Here is a 21,051-nt window from a genome sequence, read left to right as displayed (position 1 = left end):
GCCTCTTACTCCTGTTTAATTTTTAACCATATCTCTTGCTCACATGTATTTTTTTTTTTTTGCTATCTTCCATACCACTGCATTTTTATACCCACATAGCCTAAGCAAAATCACAGCCTAAATATTTTACTTGAGAACTGAGGTTCATTCTTGACCCATCCCTTTTCCTCATAAACATACTCAACGTTCAATAGGTTCTGTTCATTATACATCGAAATATAGCTAGACTTTCTCCTTTCTTCCATCCCACTGTTACCTTACTTGTCTATTTCCTTTTGCCTTGACTGCTGTTAAGTTTCTCTCTGAGATTCTTGCTTCCACTCTTGTATTCACCACCACCTCCTCAAACTATTCTCTATACAGCAGCCAGAATGATCTTCCAGATATGTAAATCTGATCATGTCATTTCATTGCTTAAAATCCCTTAATAAAATCTCAATGTGGTTGAAATAAAATGCAGACTTACTAAGGTGGTAGATGGCATCTGAATTATCCACCCTGCTTACAGCCCCAGATTAATCTTTTGCCACGTTCCTCTTGGCCCACTGAGCTTCAAAGCCCATGTCCTATTGAACCACGCATCTTTTAAATAAATACTTCTTGATGCTTTAATACTTCTTTTTAAGTTCATAGATATTAACATCAGGAAAGGTCATAAACGAGCTTGGAAGCAATGTTGTTGCTGATTCTCTAAAAACTGCATAAGTACCCTGACACTTGAGGTTTAAAGCTGTTCTGAAGGGATAATTTACTTCCTACCACACATACCTGCAGCCAGATTGTGGCCCCCAAAGAAGCAGGGTAGAAATATATCTGACTTCCCAGGTGTGCCCTTTCCCCATGTTTCTTCTCAGACTAGGTGTCTTGTGATATAATTGGACCCAGGAGAATGACCCCACAACTGAAAGATTTTTATGAAGGATGATTTACTATTCTCCAATGTACTGACATTTTTCTACAGCCCAATGATTGCTGGGGAGTAAGTACAGAACAAAATGTGTTGAGATAAAAGATCAGTTCAGGCTTTTGTGGTGAGCTTTGATTCTGGTGAGTTTGAGACACATTTCAGACTATAAACTTTAGCATCAAACATTGTCATTTCCCCTTCGAGTGGCTATTATATCAGGTTATTCTGGGTTAGGTTATCAAAAATTTGGTAATTCTTAAACAAGTTTTGATTTTCTCAGTCTCAGAGAAGGTTGAAAATCACACAAGTTATGCAGTTAAGCAGAAATATTTTGGTTTTCCATTTTCATTGTGCAAAGGCACAGTATGAAAATGCATTTTATTAGCTCCAATTTTCCCCCAGTAGGTACTTCCAAATTGAAATTAAAATTATATACATTTACCAGAAGTCTTTAATCTAAATTATTATTTCTGTTGGGATTTCTGGCTTCTTATTTTACAAAATGTATTTTATGGGGAGGAAAAATATATTAAAATTATAAGAGGAAAAAATTGATTCCTTTTGATATATTTGATGTGAATCTTAGCCATTACCAAATTAATGAATTATATAATACAGACTAAAGGCTTTGAGCAGACTACTCTCTCTACTGCCTCTTTGTATTGAAAACTTGTTTCATTTAGGCTTCTCCTTTTTTGTCTCTCTCTACAGATTTTGAATATAGCACTCAGGCACATGTCTTTGGCAGGAAAAAAAAAATCATTTATATTGGGAAGAGGGTAGTCCTACGAAACAAATGTAGAGTAAAAAGTATTGCCAGAGAATCTCAGCAGGGCCATTTACAGCCATATAAAGGCAAAATCTTATATTAATAAACCTAACACAGTGCCTGGTATGTCTTCAATGAATGCCACTGGGAAGAAGAAAAATAGGAACTTGGGTTAATAGATGGTCAGATAGGAGATAATTTAATCCTTTGGGTAACATGCTCAATTAAAAGTTTGAAACAATTATAACCCAATAAATTCTTGTTTCAATGACCTTTGAAATGAATAGGATGTCTTGCCAAGTTTCTTTGTTTATGAAAATCCTTGTTGTTAGGGCTTTGTAATGTTTCATTCAGAAAATAGGCTGGATGTGAATTCTGTATTCCTACCTAGGAATTCCAAAATCCAGAAGCGTGAATCATTTTCTGAACAGTAACAGGACTTAACTATAACATAGCACAAGTTGTTACATAACATGATATAACATGTTAATATACCAGAAACATACGTTACTGTTTGTTAATTAATTTGGGTATTAGTCAATATTTATTGAGTCCTACTGTGTACCTAGGGAATAATACCAAAACTTAGGAGTTGTAGATTCCCCCCTCATGAAGATCACAGTACTTATGTAGTCAAAACACACAAGGCTTATAATACAATTTTAAAAAAACAGTATTGGTCTCTCTTATGAAGTAGAAAAAACATAAGTTTTCAAACTCACTGCTTCCCATTATTTAATGACTTACTTGCCATCTCCAAAAACATGTGCAGTCTTTAGATTCACTGTTTCTTTTTTTTTTACACATGTTGCTTCTCTGTCTAGAATGTCCTTTTGTATCTTGGGCATCTGGTGAACTCCCATTCTTTAGTCAAGACCCAGCCATAGTCCACCATTCTGAAGCTCTTTTCTGATTATTGATTTCCCAATAGGCATCACTGACGATTATTCTATCTGCTCCACCAGCATCTTTCATTTTTATCACAGTGCACGATGCTATATATTGGCTTTTCCTACTAGACTATGAACTCTTTGAGGAAAGAAACTGGTGCTGTTCATCATTGTATTCCTTAGGCAATTAGGATGATCCCTGGCACATATTAGATGTCCAATAAATGCTGACTGACTCTATTACTCTGGGTTCTCCAGAAACAGAACACACACACACTCACACACACGTACACACAATATAAGTATGTATTTATATTATTTTTATATATTAATATATGTTTATGTAATATATAAATATTTTATATAATATTTAAGATCTATCCATCTATTTAGAAAGATAAATAGAGACAGAGAAAGACAGAGATTGATCACAAGGAATTGGCTCACATGGTTCTGGAGGCTAAGAAGTCCTAGTATCTATAATTGGCAAGCTGGAGACCCAGGAGACCTGATGGTATAGTTCCAGTTAGAATCTGAAGGCCTCAGAACCAGGAGACTTGATGGTGAAAGTTCCAGTTCAAGTCTGAGTTCAAAGGCAAGAGAAGACTAATGCCCCAGCTCAAGCAGTCAGGCAGAAAATGAATTTTCTTTTATTCTGCTTCTTGTTCTATTTGGGCCTTTAATGGATTGGATAAAGCTCACCCACATTGGGGAAGACATTGTTTTATTCAGTCTATTGATTTAAATTTTAATTTTATCTAGAAACACCCTTATAGACACATCCAAAATAACATTTGGCCAAAAGGCTGGGTGCCCCACGGCCCAGTCAAGGTGACACATAGAATTAGTCACCACACTGACTGACTGAGTGAATGAATGGGTGATCTGGGAATTCCCATTAAGTAATGCAATCAGTGCAGGTAGGGGTGCGTGGAAGGAGAAGATAAAATAGGGAAAGGGTGGTGACAGTGACGTGATGAAAAACAGAAGATCATACCAACTTAAAGAGTTTGCTTTTCTGCTTTTGAAGGATTTGCCTATCCTGAATTGTGCGTACTTTCAAGTAGGCCCAACAAATATCAGCTGTATTCACAATCAACTTTTACGAGCATTGCAACCATTCATTAGCCATGTGTAATGAAATTTTTAGCTTAATAGAAAGGCTCAGCCTGAATTCTGTAAAACTATTCATTACTATTGATTATAAACCAATCTCAGGTTTTTGTAATAAGAATTTTATCTGCAGAAGAGAGAATTAAAATTATTGTCCAAGCTTGTGGAGGTAAACGTCTTCATGAAATCAATATGCTCGTGAAGAGGTGCTTGCAAATTTCACTGAATATAATGCACTGAATAGAGTATTAGAAACATTAGGAAAGTTTCCTTTTGTATTTTTAAAGACATGTTTGTTTTAGAAAAAATGAGAAATGTAATTTTCGCTCATTTAAAGAAAGTTTATTGACATAATTTTCTATGGATGTATAATGTTATGTACAGTGGATATATTATAATTTGCTTAACCAATTACCAATTATGCAATTAGCCCATTTTGTATGTTTTACTATTTTAAATAACAATGTTGAATACATATGTAACTTTTTTCTTTGTATACTTATGTATGGATTCCTAGAAGAAAAATTGAGTTAAATTGTTTTTTTTGTTTGTTTTGAGACAGACTGTTGCTGTGTTGCCCAGGCTGGAGTGCAGTGGTGCAATCTTGGCTTATGGCAATCTCAGCCTCCTGGGCTCAAGTGATTCTCATGCCTCAGCCTCCCGAGTAGCTGGAATTAAAGGCACACACAACTACGCTTGGCTCATTTTTGTATTTTTAGTTGAGTCCAGGTTTCACCTTGTTGGCCAAGCGGGTCTCAAACTCTTGACCTCAGGTGATCCGCCTGCTTAGGCCTCCCAAAGTGCTAGGATTACAGGTGTGAGCCACTACACCCAGCTGTGGTTAAATTGCTATGATGCAAATTTTCAAGTCACTTTACTGAGGTGGTATATCAATTCACACTTTCAGAGTATTGTTAATTATCATTTTAAGAGGTTTGCAACACTGATAGGTTAAGGTCCTATCTCATTTTTGTTATATTTTCAGTTTTAATTACTAGTGAATATTTGTCTACATTAGAAATTTAAAGAATTTCTATAAAAAATCTTACATCAAAGTAAAACAAGCAAATAATAAACTCCTAACTGATCTACATATTAAGTATGAGTCTACATTTGGCTTAATGCATACTCACAGTTAAACAACCTCTTTCAGTCACCAAAGATGCCAGCAGAGCTAAGATGAAAGGTAGTTGCCACTATTCATTATTTGCTATCTAGTGCCTTCTGTAAGAAGGACTTCATTCTAACTTCCACATAAATAAATGGCATTGATGTTCAATATAATTTGATTAGATTTTAAGAAGAATCTAGGAAGACAACACCATGTGAGTTTGAGGAAGAGGTGGTAAAACTATTATTTAACCTTGTGCTCAGAATAGATATTACAATATAGCTTGAATGGAGGAAATAAAGTTATTAAAATGCTACCTAGAACAATGCTTCCCAAAACTGCCTCTGTTGGCCCTATAATTAATCAAAGACATTGATGGGCCAAGCCGACTCATGCTTGTCTGATGGCTGATACTGAAATCAAGAGGAGAAGGGCTGTTAGGACATGTTATAGTTCATGTCTGATCACCACCTCCAGGGGAAAGCTGGGTAGGGGCTGAAATCCAGTTCTGGATTTACTGGGTGATTCTGTGCAGTGCCTTTATAAAATTCATTCCCTCAGAGACAGTATCCTTTCTTAATTATACAATGGCAAAGTATGAACCACCAGGGGTACTGAGGATATTACTAAGAAGGATGATTCCGGAGAAGCCTGAATTACTCCATGGCTTTGAAGGCCAGCTAAGAAATAACCTAGCAATGCTCTTAGGTGAGATTATGATAGACCAGGCTTTAAACTGACTCTTGGTCATGGGGATTATAGGAGTCCCCAAATGGCCAACTGTTTCTGGTTCTCATGTATAGTCAGCCTTTCATTGCTTCAAGGATCTAGAACAGTACCAGCACTACAGAGGATGTTACATTGGACAAACCCCAAAGATGATTCTGAGAAAGACTTAGTTGATGGCCTTACTTCTTGCCTATTTTTGGCCTAGGGCAACAGGTCATTGTGTGCTGCTAAACTTGCAGAGCTGGACAAACTCCAGGTAATCTCATTATTCCAAACTGCTACAGAGTATGTTGGAAAGTGACAGAGCCAAAGCTCAAATCCAACTTTCAAAATGGGAATGTCTGCAATACTCTTTAAACATTTAGAGTCACATAGAACCTCAACCAATATTTGTGTGTTTTTTTTCTTTCAGTAAATATTTGATATACTTCACAGAAATAAAATACAGAAAACATCCACGCAAATGTAGAAATACTTTTCAAGCTTTTATTTATACACTTAACTTTTTACAGTATCTGCCTATAGTAGCTGGGTAATCGGCCTATACTGTTTTTCTTTCCCTTTGACATCCTTTAGAGGTTCAGTCATTTGGCCATGTCATTGCTTCTTATAAGATCACACATTGGGTGAACATGGCTGGCACTTACCAGGCATGCTTACCAGGACTTCCTTTGCAATGTCCGCCATAGAGCAATTGCTCTTCAGCCAACCACCTGGGAGTCTGTAATTTTGCCAGTGGAAATGAAGCAAAAATAAAAAGGAGTGGGAGAATAAAAAAAGGGAAATGATAGCTTGCAGAGGGATGTGGCAAGTACAGGCCAAAATGAGCTTCTACCAAATTCCCTGCATATCCTTTATTGGCCTTCTGGCTGCTTTTTGAAAAGGACGAATTCTAGAGAACTTCTCTTTGGATTGCCTCTATTCTCTGCCCTTTGGCTAATTTGAGAATTAAAAAGGGCAAAGGAGGTCTGGCTTTGAAGGGATGTAACCTTCAGGCTTTAATTTGGAGCAAACAAAGCATTTACAACAGCTCTCCTCTGGCAGTTGCAGAGTATTACTACACTGCTGAATATTTAAAAGCAAGGCGTGTTTCCAACCCCAAGGTCTGTCCCCCAATTGATAAGTCTCTTTTTATTAAATGAACTTTAATTACTTAATAATTAGACCTTCCACAGGAGAAGATGTGGATCCTGATAGTCTGCCAACAAGGCTAGAGGGCAAATAGGAAGAATGTGCCATTTTCAGATTAGAATTTAAAAGAAGGAACAGGCCCATTCTGGGGGTGTGTGGGTGGAGGAGAGACCTCCCTAGAGGCGGCAAGTCTTGGCATAAACCTGGACTGTGAAATGCTTTATTTCCACTTTTGCTTGAAAACTAAAGTACTTTAGAATTAAATGAATGAGAGTACATGTCGAAAATATTCAAACTTTCTGACTGTCTGGATCTGATGTAAAGATTTCTTGTCGTCTATGCAGTGTGTGTATGCTTGGGTGGAACGGTAGGGAGAGACTATTGTTCTCCTTATTTTAATTCTGAGAGCCTAACACTTTTGATGTCCCTACAGATTTAGCAGCTTTCCATTCATTGCCATGGTGATTTTTTACCTCATTTTTTTTTTTAGCATCACAAAGGAAAAGCCCAAATGAAAAATGTTTGCTTCTTTTGCTATTAACATTTCTGCTGCCTGGTGACAGCAAATATTTGGGTTGTGCCTAGCTTCTGAGGAAATATGTATTGGTCTGAGGAGATTGATGGGCACAGCCATTGCCCAGGCTGTCCCAGCTGGGTGGGGGCTGGCCCTGAGTCCACTGATAACTTTGTTCCTGGGGACAGTGATGTGAAGGGAGGATGAGGAAATCCCATTCAAAATGTCTACTGATTTACAATTGAACTGTTTGTGGCTTAGATAATATTTTCACAAATGCCTTACGGATAGCCTCTCTATGCCTCACCACCTCCCCACCGACCCATCTCGTCAAATGAAAGGATTTATTAGTCTCAGCTCTTTTCTGCTTTGCTGAAAAAAAATCACTGCTTTTCCCTTCTCTTATTTTATTATTTATTTATTTTTTAAAGACAGGATCTCTCTCTGCCACCCAGGCTGGAGTGCAGAAGTGTGATCATAGCTTACTGCAGCCTCGAACTCCTGGGCTCAAGTTACCCTGCCACCTCAGCTTCCTTAGTAGCTGGGACTACAGGTGTGCACCTCCAGACCTGGCTAATTAAAACAATGTTTTTTCTTTCCTTTTTTTTTTTTTTTTTTTTTTGAGACAGAGTTTCACTCTTGTTGCCCAGGCTGGAGTGCAATGGCACCATGTCGGCTCATAGCAACCTCCACCTCCTGGGTTCAAGTGATTCTCCTGCCTCAGCCTCCCAAGTAGCTGGGATTACTGGCATGTGCCACCACGCCCATCTAATTTTTTGTATTTTTGGTAGAGACGGGGTTTCTCCATGTTGGTCAGGCTGGTCTCGAACTCCCAACCTCAGGTGATCCTCCCACCTCAGCCTCACAAAGTGCTAGGATTACAGGCATGAGCCACCGCGCCTGGCCTTAAAAACAATTTTTTTTTTTTTTATACAGACAGAATCTCTCTATCGTGACCAAGTTGATCTCAAACTCCTGTCCTTTAGTAATCCTCCCATCTTGGACTGCCAAAGTGTTGGGATTACAGGCATAAGCCACCACTCCAAGGCTCCTCTAACTAACTCTTTATGCTTTCCTAGTTATTGCTTGTGTTTCCTAAACTTTCCAGTATTTACGGTCTGGAACGTTTGCTTAAACTGATTATCTTAACAATGATATATATTTTTCATTCAACATATATTTGATGGCCAAGTATTTGCCATACACCATGCTAAGTGCTTACAGTATAGAATAACATAGACTCGGCTCTGATTTGTGGAATTTACAGATTAGTCTGGATGATGGCTATCAAATAAATTCCACAGTTAATTAATTACAATTGAAGTAAGTGCTAGAGATAAAACCTGTAGGACAACTGGTTCTATCTGGACTTGAGGAAAGCTACTATGAGGAAGTGAGAATTCTGGTCCTGCATTGAACTATTAAGTCTCAGGTACTGAAACATACTGTTACTGAAGAGCTGCAAATAGGGTAAAACCTTTACTCTTCCTTGTATGGATAGTTAATCAATGTTCTAGGAACAAATTGGGGTTACGTCTCCTTAACAGGCATTGAGCAACACTTAACAAAGTAACATATAAGTAGACTCCTAATGAATCCTTTTAGTGTTAAAATTAGTATTATAGAACAATGGAAGATCCTTTTCAGGACTCAAAATAACAAGGTGAGTCCCATTTCTCTATGGCAGTCTCATAATGGCTCTATATCTCTTGCTAATAGCACCCAATGCTTACTGTACAACTATAATTAGAATTGTTGACATCAATATAATTTTTGATGCTGAAGATCAGGCACTTTTACTGTGTATTAATCACTTATAAAATTTGAATTAAACCCGTCTTTATCATTTCTAAGAAGATTAAACAGAGCTTCCATATGTGTCTGACTTTTCCATATGTGAAACAAAATGTTCTTTCCTTTTTATAGTTTCTCACTAATAAGTTCTGATCTTTGTTAATGCATGAAGATACAGATAATGTGGAAATCTGTAAGTTGGCTTGTGTGGGACACTTCCAACAACACCAGGTGTTCCTATATTTAGAGCTGCCATAGCATCTTGGGCCAGGCTAGGTGTGAAGGCAGGAACTTTGAAATTCATTCTTGAAAACAACCTTTTCCTAGGCTAACAATGTGAGCCCTCCGAAATCACCAAAAGTAGTTTGTGTGCTATTTTTAATAGTAAAGTACTTCAGGCTGAAATTTGTCTATAGGAATTCAATGTAAGGCAGAATGTACTTACTAAACAAGAAAGGGTATTGAGTACAGTACTGCTACTTGAGGGTTGAGGAGTGAAGGGTATTGACATATAAAAGAAAGTCTTTTTGAAATATTTTCGTATATGTCAGGGAAATAAGGTATTTTAAGAAGTATAATAATTCAGTACTAAACTTTTAAAAATAATGATCATGGGCTGTGTACGGAGGCTCATGCCTGTGATCCTGGCACTTCAGGATGCCAAGACAGGTGGATCATTTGAAGTCAGGTGTTTGAGACAAGTCTGGCCAACATGGTGAAACCCTGTCTCTACTGAAAATACAAAAATTAGCTGGGCATGGTGGCATGCACCTGTGATCCTAGCTACATGGGAGACTGAGGTAGTAGAATCGCTTGAACTGGGAATGGTGGCATGCACCTGTGATCCTAGCTACATGGGAGACTGAGGTAGTAGAATCGCTTGAACTGGGAGACGGGTTGCTATGAGCTGAGATCGTACCAACACACTCCATCCTGGGCGATAGTGTAAGACTCGGGCTCAAAAAAAAAAAAGAAAAAATGAGAATCATACTATAAACATTTGAAAGAGTTTGGTACCAGTTCCATCTAGAAAGTAGAGATAATAATACTTCCTTAAAGGGCCATTGTGAAGATTAAATAAGGTCATTTATAAAGGTGCTTAAAATGGCATAAATGATAAAACTGAATCTGTTCCCAAAGTCCTCTAGCTTGTTAAATAATGAAGCACAGAAGTAACTCCAGGTAATCTCATTATTCCAAACTGCTACACAGTATGCTGGAAAGTGACAGAGCCAAAGCTCAAATCCAACTTTCCAAATTTGGATGTCTGCAATACTCTATTTAAACATTTAGAGTCGCATAGAACCTCGGCCAATATTCGTGTATTTTTTTCTTTCAGTAAATATTTGATATACTTCACAGAAATAAAATACAGAAAACATCCACACGAATGTAGAAATACTTTTCAAGCTTTTATTTATACACTTAACTTTTTATAGTATATGCAAATTGTGAGTACTATAAAAATTTAAAAGGTGGAGTGATGCTTTCCAGTAAGTGCGACTAGGAAAAAGGGAGAGATTTTTGATTGAGTGCCTAAAACATGACTAGAGATTGGATAGGTAGATGTTAGCAGAGAGGGTGTTCCTTTTTAGAGGAAGTTCCGTTAAGAAATACAGCCAAGAGGAAACCATGTTTAGGACATCTGCAAGTTCAATAGATCTGAGAATTGTTTTGCAGAAGTTGTGGAAAATGGGTCCGAAAGGCACATTGTGCTAGATACCTGGGCACATATTACACAAAAAACCCTTTGCCTGGTTTTGGGGCAAAAGACAATGCCAGAACATTTTGGGAACTTCAAGATTTCCTAAATGAAGCAAAAACTTTAGTGATGTAGGAGCACTGATGTTTTGACTATGTTTGGAACGCATTTAAGTGAGAAAAACATAGAGATAGGAAGACCATTGCTGCTATGATTACAATGGATCAGATGTGGCCTAGTGAGTCAGAACCAGGCTTTTTCCGTGAACGGGCTGTTGTTGAGCAGCTAACTGTTTTTCACAAGGATCTAGTGAAAATTATACCTGTATCTTTCTCTGGATGAAGCTTGGGAATCATTTGTATTGCATTAGAACATTAAACGACTTTTATGAAAGTATAGTATTTCATACGTATGCGTTATGGTGAGTTTATTGTTCATTACTAGATATTCATACACATGCCTTGAAACTATAGTACTAAGTTGATAGTCTGTAATTTCTTCTTCTTTTAAGACTGTTGCTGGGTTGTTACACCACCATGAGATGTAAATGCTAAAATTTAGCACAATATTGGGAGCATTAAGTCAAGCCTTATAGAGCCTTATAAACTTAGAATTGCTTTTGAATGTGTAGAGTTTCCCATTTAGAGACAAAAAAAAGACTATGCATCATGTTCATAATTTCTCACTATGACAAATAATCAACTCTGTGAAATTTTCAAACATTGCATTGTTAACTTTTAAACAGGATGCAGTTCTGACCCTGGCTTGTTAAAATCCGAAATCATCACAGAGTGCATGCAATTCTATTAGCTACTTCTGTTAAGTCTAATTATATTAATATGCAATCCCAGCCTTTGTATCGAATTCTTCCAAGTAGATGAAGTTTACATAGGAAACCAATTGTTGAGTATCAGTTTGAATTACTATTTCATTTTACATATTCCAGGCTCTAGAACCTACTTGCAAATACATTTTTGAATGCAATAGACATTCGGATGTAAAATAGATGTTTAATTTTCTGTTTTATTATTTCTTTTTTTGAGACAGGTTCTCACTCTCTTGCCCAGGCTACAGTGCAGTGGCACAGTCTTAGCTCACTGCAACCTCCACCTCTGGGCTCAAGCAATCCTCCCACCTCAGCCTCCCGAGTAGCTGGGACTACAGGTGTGTACCACCACACCTGGGTAATTTTTAAAAATTTCTTGTAGAGACAGCATTTCATCATGTTGCCCAGGCTGGTCTCAGACTCCTGGGCTCAAGTGATTCTCTCACCTTTGCCTCCCAAAATGCTAGGATTACAGGTGTGAACCACCATGGATAAATGGTTTAAATGCTTTAAATTTATCCAATGTTCATAACTTCTAAAGAGCCATAAATCTGAATATATAAATATCCAGATTGTTAAAATCAACTTAAAATTTTATTCTTACCTACATGTATTAAATATATAACTTGTGTATATTGGAAAATTATTCCTGACTGTATTTCCTTAACTACAAAATAAAATACTAGGGATGACAACTAAGAAGAAAACTATTAAAATAAAATTTGTTTGAAACTCATTGCCCTACATAAGCCTCATATCTATCACTACTCATTGCAGCTTTGCTTTGTGTGGTAGATACAGATCATGCTCTGTTTAAGTACATGCCTTAAATCCATACCTAAGCCAATCTGTAGTAGATTAACGTACTTCTTTGGAATAGACACAAGACTATATAATGCAGACAGTCTGGAAACTGGATTTTGAGCAATAAGCCTGAATACAAGTTAACTAATTCCTTTTGTTCTTCACCCAGTGGTAGATGCAGCACAGACACAGATTAGTTCTAACTGAAAAAGAATAAATTAGGCAAGTGGCTGGCGCCCCCTCTAGGCAATCTGTAGTGTTTATCCAGGCATCCCCATGGATCCAGATTTCAGAGCCTTAGTTTAAGAATCAGATGAGTAATTTTAGAATATATATGTGAGAGATAAATTAATATTTGCATCAATATTAAGGTTTTTGCATGGTATAGCATTAATCATTCTTACAAAGAACAATCTTAATATTGCATCTCTAGGATTGCAGGTCTATTTCTGTGGAAATAGCTATAATAAGTGATATCCTTCAGCAGCTTGTACCTAACCCACATGTAATTTTGATCTAATTTTATATTTCATAGATTCAGTTATTTTGTGGTCCAAAAACTCTAATCCCTAAAAGAGACGTAAAATTTCACCTTCACTTAGGGAAGGAAAGTGAAATAGCATCGCTTATTGTCTCTCATATTAAATTATGATTTGACCCAGGTCGTTTTACCTTTGCCCTTTTAGCCACAGCAAAATTTTTATCAGGTTGTGGGGAAAATTAGGATCATGAAAATTAATAGACCCAAATTAAAACTAAGAGTTAATTAAAACTGAACACAGTAGAATTTTGTTTACTGAAGATTAATGAGACAATCAAGCTTTCTTGACAAAATTTAAACATGGACCTGGGGAATGTTTACTTAAATCTATAAAATAAAAATCACAGTAACATAAAATATGATTAGTAAAACTTGACATGAACCCCAGACTGATGAATGGATCAAAGTTTATTGTGATATCCGCATAAAATTAAAACAATTCTGGAATGAGTCAAATGAAAATAGAAATATCAGAATTTAACTGGGATGAATAGCAAACATAAATAATAGTTAAAATTTAGTTGAATTTTCTCTAAAAAATTGCCAGTGGTCTTTCAATGATAGCATAATTGATACCAATAGATTTCTTTGTAATCATTTAAAAAAACAAGAATTTCATGGTCAAAACTTAAGATCACAAATATCCACTTGTTCATAAAAGGGGGTTCAAGATGGCAAGGTGAAAATATCTACCCCTGTCATGTACAACATCATGGCAGAGAAGGCTTCTCTCTCGCCATGCTTATGCTTGTATTCATGGTGATGCATACAAGCATGTATATGCATGCTTATGCTTGTATGTAATGGCCAGTTTCTTTTATTTTTTCCTTATATTCATCATTCATATGAATGCATCATTTTCACATGTTATTTCATATGAACTTTGAAGTGACCATGTGAATTAGATATTACCCCATTTCATGGCCCAAAGAAATGAAACAAGCTTCCAAAGTATTCATATATAATAGGTAACTCAACTAGTCTAGAAACACAAGCTATTCTAATTCCAGCTTTTAAATCTTTTCACTACACCACAGCCATACCTGGCAAATGTGGATGAACATTTACCTTCAGCAGTAAACCCTAAAAGACAGTCCTTTGTTACTGTAATTGGTGGTTCCTATCATCCCTCTTTCTTGAAGCTGCTCTGGGTCATGCTGTATGACCAGTCCTTCATGAATCTTCATGACTTCATAATGCTTTGTCCAAAGTGGGGTAACAGGAATTCTGTCCATAGGACCAGGATTCAGAAGAACGAGTTTCTATCTGCAGGATTGTCATCTAAAAACTGAACTCGAATGTGGAATTTCACTTCTCTGAACCTCAATTTCCTCATCTATAAAATTAGGCTGATCTTATCTACTTTATTTTACAGGGCTGTTTTATTTACCAATAAATAAGCTTCTAGAGATGAATGGCAACATCTTCATTACTTTTTAACCTCTGAGCATACTGTAGTGCCAGACAGAAAAATGTGGTAAAGTGTGAAGAGCAAATGAGATGATATTTGAGAAAACAGCTTGTAAAATACAATTTTCTATAAAGAATACAAAGTGTGATTATGTTTACTGGCGATTATTGTGCCTTATTTGGAAGACTTATTCTTCCTTCTTTGTTTGTCTCCTAGGACCACTGAGGTTCCTTTCACAGACAGAATCTGTCACAGCCTTCATGGGAGACACAGTGCTACTCAAGTGTGAAGTCATCGGGGAGCCCATGCCAACGATCCACTGGCAGAAGAACCAACAAGACCTGACTCCAATCCCAGGCGACTCCCGAGTGGTGGTCTTGCCCTCTGGAGCATTGCAGATCAGTCGACTCCAACCGGGGGACATTGGAATTTACCGATGCTCAGCTCGAAATCCAGCCAGCTCAAGAACAGGAAATGAAGCAGAAGTCAGAATTTTATCAGGTATTGCAATGCTCTTTGTTGCCTTCAGAATGATATTCTCTGGAATAAGTTGAAAAAACAATTTTTTCCTTAACAGATATTTGTAATTGTTATAAGTTCTGTATTGTTCATTGCGTTTTGTTTTTTATTATTTCTTTCTTCCTTGCCGAAGCATTCAATCAGCTTGTGCCAAAAGCTGTTCTAATTTTTTTTTTCATATCTTGTTGAAGTTTCTGGAAAAACAGCTATCTTTATTTATTCACTTGTTCTATTAATATTTAGTGAGTGTTTCTTTGTGCAAGGCCCATTGGTAAGCATTTCTCACGTATTATTTCATTTTCCTCTGGTAACAGTCTAAGAGGTAGTTTTGATTCATTTCAAAGGATGAAGGTGAAAATTTGCCACGTTAAGAACATTCCCTAAGTTAGTATTGAACTATAGATATATGATATATATATATCATATATCTATAGTTCAATATTAAAATTAGTTTGATCTTATCTACTTTGTTTATTTTACAGGGCTGTTTTATTTACCAATAAATAAGCGTATAGAGATGAATGGCAACATCTTCATTACTTTTCAGCCTCTGAGCATCCTGTAGTGCCAGACAGAAAATGTGGTAAAGTGTGAAGAGTTCTCTTTTGTATATTCTGTACTCCATTAGTCACAGGGATACTGACTTAAATGTATCCATAACCATTGGCAACACTTACATTTCATCTACCAAGCAATAACAGAAGCAAAGCTGGCATTTATTCCCAACACATACATGCATCTATTTACGTTTCCATTACATACACAAAATTTTAAATATATCATACATATGATACATATCATATGTATGATATGTATCATATATACATGATATATAATACCCTATACATGATATATATTACACCCTATACATGATATATATCACATGTACATGATATATATCATATATACTTGATATATATCATATATACATGATATGTCATGGATATATATCATATATACATGATATGTCATGGATATATACATGTATCATGTGTATATAAATGATGTGATGTATGTATACATGACATATATCATGTATATATGATATATATATCATTCATATATATATAATATATATAATATACATATATATATATATATATTTGTTTTTTTTTTTTGAGACCAGGGTCTTACTCTGTTGCCCAGGCTGAATGCAGTGGTGCGATCACAGCTCACTGCTGCCTCAACTTCTCCGGCTCAGGTGTTCCTCCCACCTCATTCTCAGTAGCTGGGACCACAGACTTGTGGCACCACACCCGGCTAATTTTTTGTATTTTTTTTGTAAAGAAGAGGTTTCATCCTGGTGCCCACACTGGTCTCAAACTCCTGGGCTCTAGCAATCTGCCTTCCTAGGCCTCCACCTCCCAAATTGCTGGGATTACAGGAGTGAGCCGCTGCGCCCAGCCTGAACAATCATTTACTTGTCCATTCACACGCTTATTTCTGAGAAGCACTGTGCTAAGTACTAGGAATATGGCAGTGACTAAGACTGTCCCAGAGCCTGGCCCATTAGAGTTCTGGGTGGATGCACACATGTAAGTAATTACAATAGGGTGTGATTGATATGATGGTTAAAAAAAAGTCATTTCTCTCCAACTCTTATTTTGCTTTCTCTTCTCTGGCAAATCTCTAAGACACTGGCATCATTTTGCGATTCTAAATAGTCAGGGTTGAATTTGGATGTTCCCTAAGATCTCTTCTCTTCCAATAACCTCTACTGTAGTATACCCATGTAATGCCTACTTTCTCTTTTAGCCGAACTTGTAAGACTGACTTAGACGGTCTTGTGAGAATCCCAAAAAAGGCACACACTTGAGAAATTGGAACTGACTACATCTCAAAGTATGGATGTTGGCTTCGGTCTCCGCTCTCTTAACTGTGTATAGTTATCACAAGTACTTCAGCTATGCAGGGAGTAGCATTTCTGAAAGTCTAAAAGCAAATTGGCAATTCAATTGAAAGATTCCAGGTGCTTTAATGAGGACATCTCTAAAACCTCTCTTTTGTATATTCTGGACTCCATTAGTCACAGGGATACTGACTTAAATGTATCATTAACCATTGGCAACACTTACATTTCGTCTGCTAGGCAATGACAGAAGCAAAGCTAGCATTTATTCCCAAAACATACATGCATCTATTTACGTATCTATTACATACACAAAGTTTTAAATATTTATATTCACATATTATTAATAATGCATCTGTTGAGTGTATCAGATGGGAAGCCAAGGTAAGCTGGATAGAAAATTGGCAAGAATATGTTTATCTTAATATGACATGAAAATCTGTTTTCCAATGGTATTAAGGAATCAAGTTGAACTAATGAAATATTAAATTTGAAATGCAAAGTTTTAAAAGACAGAGACATTATAATCAAATCCCCATTTACCTTTGTTTGTTCACCTTGCAAGATCCGTTTGCATTGTAAACCATGGAGATTTATTTAAAGCCAAATTTTGTTTTGTTAATTTTCCTAAAATAGAGAACATGTTGTACTTTGGAGATGCGTGAGCATTTCTTAGCTGAATTGAAACTGATATTTTTGTAAAGGCATCACGTCAAATGAGGATTTTTATCTAAATTATATGAATTCAAATATAAACTTTGGAAAAAATTGAGTTAAGATAGTACATGCACGTGTGTACACATGCATGCGCACACACACACAGGTTATTGTCATACTTGGCTAAGCCTGTCTCGTATGCTAGCTGCCAAATAAAGAACCTGCTAAAGGAGAATGCATTTAACACATCCTTAAGTTCGCAAGTTGGTTTAGAGGTCAAATTCACAGATGTGCAATAAGTACAAGATTGAGAGCATGAATGAATGAATGAATGAATGGCAAATCTCTGCTTCTCTTAGTTGCTGCTTAGGGTTCTCTCATTTTAAAAATCATCCTAATCCTTCATGAATCAATTTCCACTCTCTGTAAGTACCAATGTGAGGCAGTAATAAATTACGTATATAATACATACGTGTGTATACATGTTAATACATACACGCACATATACAAACATCATATTATTAGCATGACTTAGGACTATTCAACATGGTACTAGAATGGTTAGAACCCTTGAAAAGTATATCTTTTTCTGGAGTCACTAAATTACCATGTTAACTGATGAAGTAATTTATATCTTGCTTTAGTTTGAGACGTAGATGTTAATGAGAGATTTTGCAACTTTCCCCAACATTCATTTTTACCATAGTTCATAAGAAGTGTTTGAATTGATGTGTGTTTATAGTTATATAATTCTAAGTAATATTTAATGTAATATACTTATTCAAGTCTATGTGAAACTTATTTCAGGTTGCCTCTTTTATATATCAGGTGTCTTCTATCACCAAGTAACTGAGATCTATTAAATTCAGAGTTTAACAAACAGTGGTTTTAAAGTGGTGTCTTTCAGTAACCAGTTTCACTTTATTCATTAAATAAATACTTTATTCAATTAACTTTTGAATGAATCTTACATACCTGGCATCTTGATGGTTGCTAGGAATGAAATGTTGGAATACCATGCCCTACAAAAGCTTATAGTCCAATGGGAGAAATAGACAAAGCAAGTAGGCTGTGCTGTGAAAGAAGAAAACACAGAGCACCATTACCCTCATAAGAGCAATACCAACAAGTACTAGCTAGGCAAAGAGAAGTATACATTATGGAAAAAGAGCAGCATGCGCAAAGCATAAAGAAAATAGAGATCAAAAGCTTTTCAGGCAAACTGTATATATTCTGTTTGACTGTCTCATAGGCAGGAAGCGATAAAGGGGAAGAAGCTGGAAGGAGGGGAGTTAAATGATAAGGAGGATGAGGTGGAATGCTACAGCACTCATCCTGGAGAGAATTGACCAAAAGCAGCTACTAAGGCAACATCAGAGAAGATCCAGAAATGATGTTTGGTTTGGTCCTGGAAACATATCACATGAGGCTTATGGGTGAGGGGATGGAATCTAGACTCTGATAAAAGCTGGTTAGTAGCACTTTTCATTGAGACTGGAAGTAGTGTTATTGTGTTTAAAACAAATTATAGATTTTTTAGAACACATTTTCCCATAAAGTTTTATCTTTTCCAGATTAAGATAATTATTTGTTTCATTAAAGGTAGGAAAATCAGTACCTAGTTTCATTTGTTGATTAATGATTTAAGACAAATGGAATTTTTGCTATGGAAATTATACATGTGTAACAGAATCAGTAATATATTGTTCTGAAGCATTTTTTAAAATATCAATAACAAAACACTGTCAGAGTTGAGATGTTTTACAATGTCTGATTGTGTGTGATGGCGAACATGTGATGAATGGAAGCAGCCATTGTGGTTGTGAAGTTCACTTTATTCATGTCACATCATGTCTGAGTGCCAAGCAGGAGATTGAATTGCAGAATTATAAATCTGCTTTGGGCACTAGATTGACTACAATTACTGGCCTATACAATGGAATTCTTATTTTAGTTTGCTTAATGGCCTAATTGAATTGATCAATTGGTAATTCAATCTATTGTTTGTTTAACTACAATTAGATGACTCTGAGTCCTGTATAGACCTTAACTAAATATCTAATTAGAGACATTGACTTTTAAAGAAATAAATTGGACTAAAATATACATGATTTTTCTCTATATTTTTATTGAAATAAATATTAGCAGAAACCATTCTAAAATCCATCTTATTTGAAAGGAAAATCCTGTCTTCAGTTTTAAAACAAAGTTTTAGATTTTTCTTCATCACTAAGAATTTATTACTCAATGTATATTAAACTTTTGAGTTTTGCTAAATATTGTATTTGAAAACTAATCTATTTTCTGTGTTTTCTATAAAAATAGAATGTATTTACATTATAGAAAATAGATTCCATTTCTATGGAATAATGATCTGTATAACAAAGAGGGTACTTTCTTCACTTTTAAAATTTATTAAGCCAGGTAGTTAATTCGTGTAGGCCTATGACTAACATAAGGCAGAGAGGGGCAAATTCAGGTACAGAAATCTACTTTCAAATGAACATAGACAGCAACTAGTTGGGAAATTTGGAAGGTTTTTGTAGATTATTACTTTCATAGGTCATAAGGGAAGAACTGTCTGTACAATGATTCCAGTAGATGATAAATCTGGAATGAGAAATTGAGCTCACTGTATAGAGATCCTGGAACTTCATGCCTAGGAACTTAGACTTGATTCAATTAACTTTGTTGATGATTGGGCATCGCTGAAGGTTTTTGAGCAATGAATACACTGACGTAAATATACACCCAAAAAACAAAAGGAGGTAAACAGCACATTAGATTAACGCATTACCTGATATTTTTGTCTCATATTTAACGTTCTTTTTTCTGCATTGTAGGAGTTTCTCATAGTGTGTTTTCTTTTTAAAAATCTAGTTTGAATTAAAACTTTCTCTTATACCAGGGTATAAACAGGGTGCACTTAGCCTTTCATAGATTTAAGATGGATAAAATGATTTCTTGTGCTCATCTCATATATACTAGAAAAAAATGAAGTATATGATCATATTGTATTTAAGCAAGGTGAAGTCCATGTTTTCTAGATGTATCAGATTTAATTCAGATGGCATAAAAAGGCATAAAAATTCAGATGCATACGGACTCTCACAGTCCATTTCCATGGATTCTGCTCACATTGACTTAACATTGACCAGTTAATAAATATTAAAAATTCCCAACTTGAACTACTGTTATAATAAATGGTTAATATCATGGGGTCTGACACAGACTGATTAAGTACAAATCTTGGTTTCACCACCTGGTAGTTGTACAATTTAGGGCATGTTACTTAATCTGAATCTTTATTTATCTTATAAAATGTAGCAAGTAATACCACATATTTCATAGGGTGGTTGTGAGGCTTGAGTTTGACAAGACAAGTACAATGCCTGTAACTTCAAAGTCTTCAGTAGCTATTATAATTATCTTAGCATTTTAGAGCTTCCAGTTTTAAATAATTCAATTTTCATGTCAAGATTATTTCTCTGGTAATAAATTACCTGATTTTGGATTCTGGGTCTCATAAGTATTAATTTATCTACTGGTAGTTCATTACACAGGCTTTAAGCTATTCATCTGTAGTCCTGGCACATTTCTGCATTTTATTTTCACATCTAAGAGAAGTCAGAGTTTCCTGCATCTTCTTCCTCTCTAGTAACTTACTGCTACATGATTTTGCCTTTCTTTGCCTCTCCAGTAACATTATTTTCCTTTGCTGTATGATATGGTATAAGACGAACTGGTTTAGAAATAGGAGTCAGGAGATAAATAAGCTTGATAG

At 35.9% G+C, this 21,051-nt stretch overlaps 1 protein-coding gene across 2 annotated transcripts in view; it reads left to right on the top strand.

Annotated features, from left to right (window-relative positions):
• DCC (DCC netrin 1 receptor) overlaps window positions 1-21,051 on the top strand; it is a 1,203,407-nt gene that overhangs the window by 561,780 nt on the left and 620,576 nt on the right. For both annotated transcript variants that reach the window (XM_055298749.2, XM_055298754.2), the window contains exon 3: window positions 14,459-14,743. In XM_055298749.2, the coding sequence (XP_055154724.2) occupies window positions 14,459-14,743 (285 nt within the window). The remainder of the gene's footprint in view (window positions 1-14,458; window positions 14,744-21,051) is intronic.

Source organism: Symphalangus syndactylus, chromosome 1, assembly GCF_028878055.3.
Source record: "Symphalangus syndactylus isolate Jambi chromosome 1, NHGRI_mSymSyn1-v2.1_pri, whole genome shotgun sequence".
In the NCBI taxonomy this organism is placed as follows: domain Eukaryota; kingdom Metazoa; phylum Chordata; class Mammalia; order Primates; family Hylobatidae; genus Symphalangus; species Symphalangus syndactylus.
The sequence above is the reverse complement of the archived record's forward strand: the minus strand, read 5'-3'. Positions and strand labels throughout refer to the sequence as shown.